Genomic DNA, 4,569 nt, shown 5'->3' with positions numbered 1-4,569 from the left:
TTTGAGCAACCTGATCTAGTGGAAGGTGTCCTGGCCCATGGCAGGGGGGGTGGACTAGATGATCTTCAAAGGTCCCTTCCAACCCAAACCATTCTATGATACATGATTTACAGCTTGGTTCTACGTTATAGGTCACAGCAGGAGCAGCAGAAAGATGCAGGCAATTCCCTAATGTCCATTTTGTGGGAAAAGTGATCTGTGCAAGTGTTTTGGGATGAGTTGGGCTGAAAATGGTACCTAAATGGGAAATCTCTCTTTTTGGGGGTAGCTGTTTCCAGCTGCCTTGCAGAAGGTAGTTCCTTGCAGAACTGAGATTTTTAGGGATTTTCGGGTAGAAGTTTCAGGCCACGTGTTGGGCTCGTGGAAGCTCTTATTTACCCCTGCTCAAATGAGAGATTTCTGTAGCCTGAGTTTTCTCACACCTTTATGCCCCAGCTTGGGTCTCAGGGATCAGCCTGTTCACAGAGTTCTTCCTTGTTAAGCTCCTGCCCAAACTCACCAGAAGTAGAGTCATTTCATGCTCATGTGTTGGTGGGTTTTTTTGCTTTTTTAATTTGCTTCTGTCAATTGTCTCACTTAGCAAAGTTCTGGAAGAAAGGATTTGGACCTATCTTTTTCTATACTGGCAATGAAGGTGACATCTGGACTTTTGCTCAGAACTCCGACTTCATATTTGAGTTAGCAGAGGAACAGCAAGCACTTGTGATTTTTGCTGAGCATGTGAGTATATTAGTCATTATGCATACTATAGACTCTTGTTCTGTTCAGTATTACCAAATTCAGCTTTCTGCAGATCCAGAAGAATAATAACATCTCTTGCCATGAAGCTGTGGTATACCTACTGTAAGGTTTCTTCTCATGGTAGCAGCTCTTCTTTACTTAACCATGGCTTCTGATTTTTTTTTTTTTACTATGCCTACCAGCAATCCAGGATACAGACTACTGTTTCAGTAAAACCTATGCCATGGTGTAGTTACTTTAGACCAGTGCTTTTGTAAGTAGTTTCCATGGGCCTTGAACTCCACAATGGACTAGAGAGTTATTTTGTTAGCCTTTAAATTACTCTCTAGCCTGCAAAGTCCCAAGCCAACCTTTCCTTGGGCATGCCACTCTACTAAATCTACTATTCCACAACTTATGCATGAAGAGATTACCCTGTTCCCTTTTCTAGTTGGGGATTTCAGGAGACAGACGTGTGCCGAGGGCCCACTTGGCACCCACTGAAGTAGCTTGTCATGGACTATCCATCCTCTACAGGATACATCCTGAAGGTCTCTGTTTATGAGATGCAGGAGACAAGGCATTTCCTCAGTTACAAACAAGTTGGAGGACACCACATGCTCCGTTATCTCTTCCTGTTTGTGCACTTATCCCAGTTCTATAGTGAGAACAGAGAAGACCCATACCTTGACACCAGCATATCCTCAGCATATCTCTTGCCTTTCAGAGGTACTATGGGAAATCTCTTCCATTTGGACTTGAGTCAACACAGCTGAAGAAGACCAGTTTGCTTACTGTGGAACAAGCCCTCGCTGACTACGCAGTGCTAATTACTGAGCTTAAGCAGCAGTATGGTGCTGCAGACTGCCCTGTCATTGCTTTTGGAGGCAGGTAAAGGCTGTGTGTGCTCCTCTTCTCTGCATCCTTTCCCAAGCCACAGTCATGCTGTTCTAACAGATCTGTTTGGCCCTCAGACAAGTTCCAAAGGCATAGCTTTAAGCTATCCAACAGAGAGCAGATGCACCTGTGCCTGAGCTCCCGAGAGCTCATCACCAGGTCCCAGTCAGCTCTCCCATCAAGAATTAGTCTTGATTTGTGATTGCTTTGGAGAAGCACCGCTCACTGGGTGTTTCTAGGCATCTTCAATGTACGAGTCAGCCAGAACTGCAGAAAATGGGAAATTCCTCCTGCAGGATCAGAACATTTTACATGGCAAATACAGAAAACTAGAGGCCATCCAGCTTTTTATTAAACACAGCCTCTTTAACAACATCCAGACATTTTCATTGTAGGCTCCTTTATAATTCTGCTCTGCAACCTGCTGCTTGGTTGCTCCTGGCTTCCTACCAGAAGGACTTCCCCAAAGTACTTGCTCTGTTGCAGCTCAGAGCTATGTTAAAGCAACATCCTTTCTCTTGAATGGCTCCCCATGCTTGTAGTAGAGGGGTGCTTGCCTTTAAAAGGCTTCCACCAAATACAGGGCTTCTGATTCAGTTGCAGTGAGCTAAAAAGCATGTGACCTGACAGTTATCATTAAGCTTCTAGCTCACTGTGGTGGTGGCTGGACTGTTGATCTCAGGGGTGTTTGTACTGTGACTCTCAGGACAGTAGCTAGTCTAAAAAGGGCCAGGAGCTGCCCTGAGGTGGGAGAGGGATTCAGCATAAACCTGCTAGCTGGGCTCCACAGCTCCACGTGTGTAAATCAGAGTTCAGTCTGCAGCAGCCCTGAACAGCACTAAACCCATGGGAACAGTACTGAAATATGGCAGTGTTGGAGCAGCACAGCATTTCCCATGGGAGGGGAAAAAAAAAACCCTCTTCTGGTGCTTATAACTTTGACAAATTTTAACCTAAAATTACTTATGGCAGGTTTCAGCTAATGCCTGTTTCCAACACCAGGGTTAGAGAAATGTATATTGCTTTACACGCAGGTGATGTGGGAATGGTATTTACTCCAACCACTCTATGTGATGGGGAGGGAGACTTGAATACCTCTAAGCCTGGAGTCAGACTGGGTGTTACCTGCGTTTTGGGCATGTCATTTGCCACTCGCAGGAGTGGAGTTACTCAGAAAAACTCTGCAAACATTGCATATGAATAACTTTTGTCACCTTGGGTTTATCTAGCAGCCCTTGATATACCTGCAGATTGTGGCCCTGGCACTGAAGCTATCAAGGTGTCTTTGAGTTTTATTGTGGTATTTGTTAACATTTCCCCTTCCCTATATCTGCCCTGATCATCTATGCAGTTGTTATTTGGGGTGCCCAGGGAGAATATTCTCCACTTCCCAGCACTAGAGAGGGCTACATATTCTGTAGTGTTCAGGGACACCCTTTGCTAAGAGCCTATCTAGTCTTATTAAATCTGTATGCAAAATGTGTCTCCTTCCCCCACTGAACAGTGACAGTTCCACTTGAGCCTCACTTGGGTCTGCACTGAAGCTGTCAGGACACACTCAGGATGGTGCAGAGTTAAATATTGAGGCAAGATTTGCATTTGGCTGCACAAACAAACTGGGCTACTGTGTTCCCACCGGAGTTGGTGTGAGTGTCTGGGGAAAGGCCAGGAACAATACATTGTGTGCTGCTCATTCACCATAACTGGATCTTTTGACATGAGGATGGCATCTAGTAGATATCCATAAGTTTTTTGTTGCCTTCAGTTAGGTGAGCCTGTGAATGCTGGCCTGAACTTTTGACTTATTATGTTATAAGCTGTCTGTTAAAGGAAATTACTCTTTTATCTGTCCTGTGGCAGCTATGGAGGAATGCTGAGCGCATACATGAGAATGAAATACCCAAACGTTGTGGCCGGAGCATTAGCTGCCAGTGCTCCTCTGTTGTCTGTGGCTGGACTTGGAGACCCCACCCAGTTCTTCAGAGATGTGACAGCAGTAAGTGCATCTCTTTTTCAGGAGCATTATTTTCTTCCTTTAAGAAGGCTGGATTTTTTCCCTTTTCCATGTGTTTAAACAGACATCTGTCTTCACAGCTTCAGTGCTGGGCAGGGAGTGCAGTTAAATGGGAATCCACAAGGAAAAGCAGCCGCTGTGGATGTGATGGCTGAGCACTGCTTTAGCTGTGGCAGCTTAGGGCCCAAAGGTGCTGCTCTCATGAGCAGCACAACTCAGTTCCAGCACCTTTAGTGTACCACTAAGGATTCACTTTCCCATTTATAATTACTTGACCATATTACAGCCTGAAAGTTTTCTTTTGTGCCTGGCTGAATCCCCTTTGGATAATTTATTCTTCAAGTCCTCTCCTGTATTTTGCTGTATGCTGTATTTTGCATTGATACCAATGATTCACAGTAGCTCCTTAGTCCCAAGATGGTTGCATTTCAATGAAGAGCTTGGAAATCTTCATTTTGCTAACTAAAAATATACAAAGTGTCTCGGGTTCATGTAAAATCAGAATTTAAATGTGGCTTTCACATTTTGAGGACATAAGACCCATAGGAAGGTGGTATTGCATAGAATTGACTTACATTTAGTTTATAAGGAAAGAAATGTACTACCTGGTAGTACTGCAATCTTGTGATGGTGTCCATTTTGCCTCCTCTTTGACATGAATTTCTAGATCTGGGTGACAGAAATGGCTTTGCATGAGCTACCTGTGTATGAAACTTGTGGTCTTTTTGCTCTTATTTACATATACGAAAACCTTATTTCCATGCAGAGCCTTACAGGACAGATAGCATTACCAGTAAGTGCAAAGAAGAGACTATCATGTGAAATTAAACACAATACCATTTGAAACTCTATGTGTATAAGAGAATACAAGACATCTTGTCTTAAAATTATAGATTTTAAAACAAAAATGTAATACCACTTAGTCATCTAACAGGTCC

The 4,569-nt window shown here is 43.8% G+C and overlaps 1 protein-coding gene across 1 annotated transcript in view; it reads left to right on the top strand.

Moving 5' to 3' along the window:
• The window catches only part of DPP7 (dipeptidyl-peptidase 7), a gene marked incomplete at its 5' end in the record, with an annotated part of 23,097 nt that overhangs the window by 3,426 nt on the left and 15,102 nt on the right, over positions 1 to 4,569 (top strand). Inside the window, 3 exons of the mRNA XM_010297264.1 lie at positions 581 to 720; positions 1,448 to 1,611; positions 3,478 to 3,613. Coding sequence (XP_010295566.1) covers positions 581 to 720; positions 1,448 to 1,611; positions 3,478 to 3,613 — 440 coding nt within the window. The remainder of the gene's footprint in view (positions 1 to 580; positions 721 to 1,447; positions 1,612 to 3,477; positions 3,614 to 4,569) is intronic.

The sequence above is a fragment of the Phaethon lepturus genome, unplaced genomic scaffold, assembly GCF_000687285.1.
Source record: "Phaethon lepturus isolate BGI_N335 unplaced genomic scaffold, ASM68728v1 scaffold20031, whole genome shotgun sequence".
Lineage (NCBI taxonomy): Eukaryota > Metazoa > Chordata > Aves > Phaethontiformes > Phaethontidae > Phaethon > Phaethon lepturus.
This window is presented reverse-complemented; position numbering and strand designations above follow the sequence as displayed.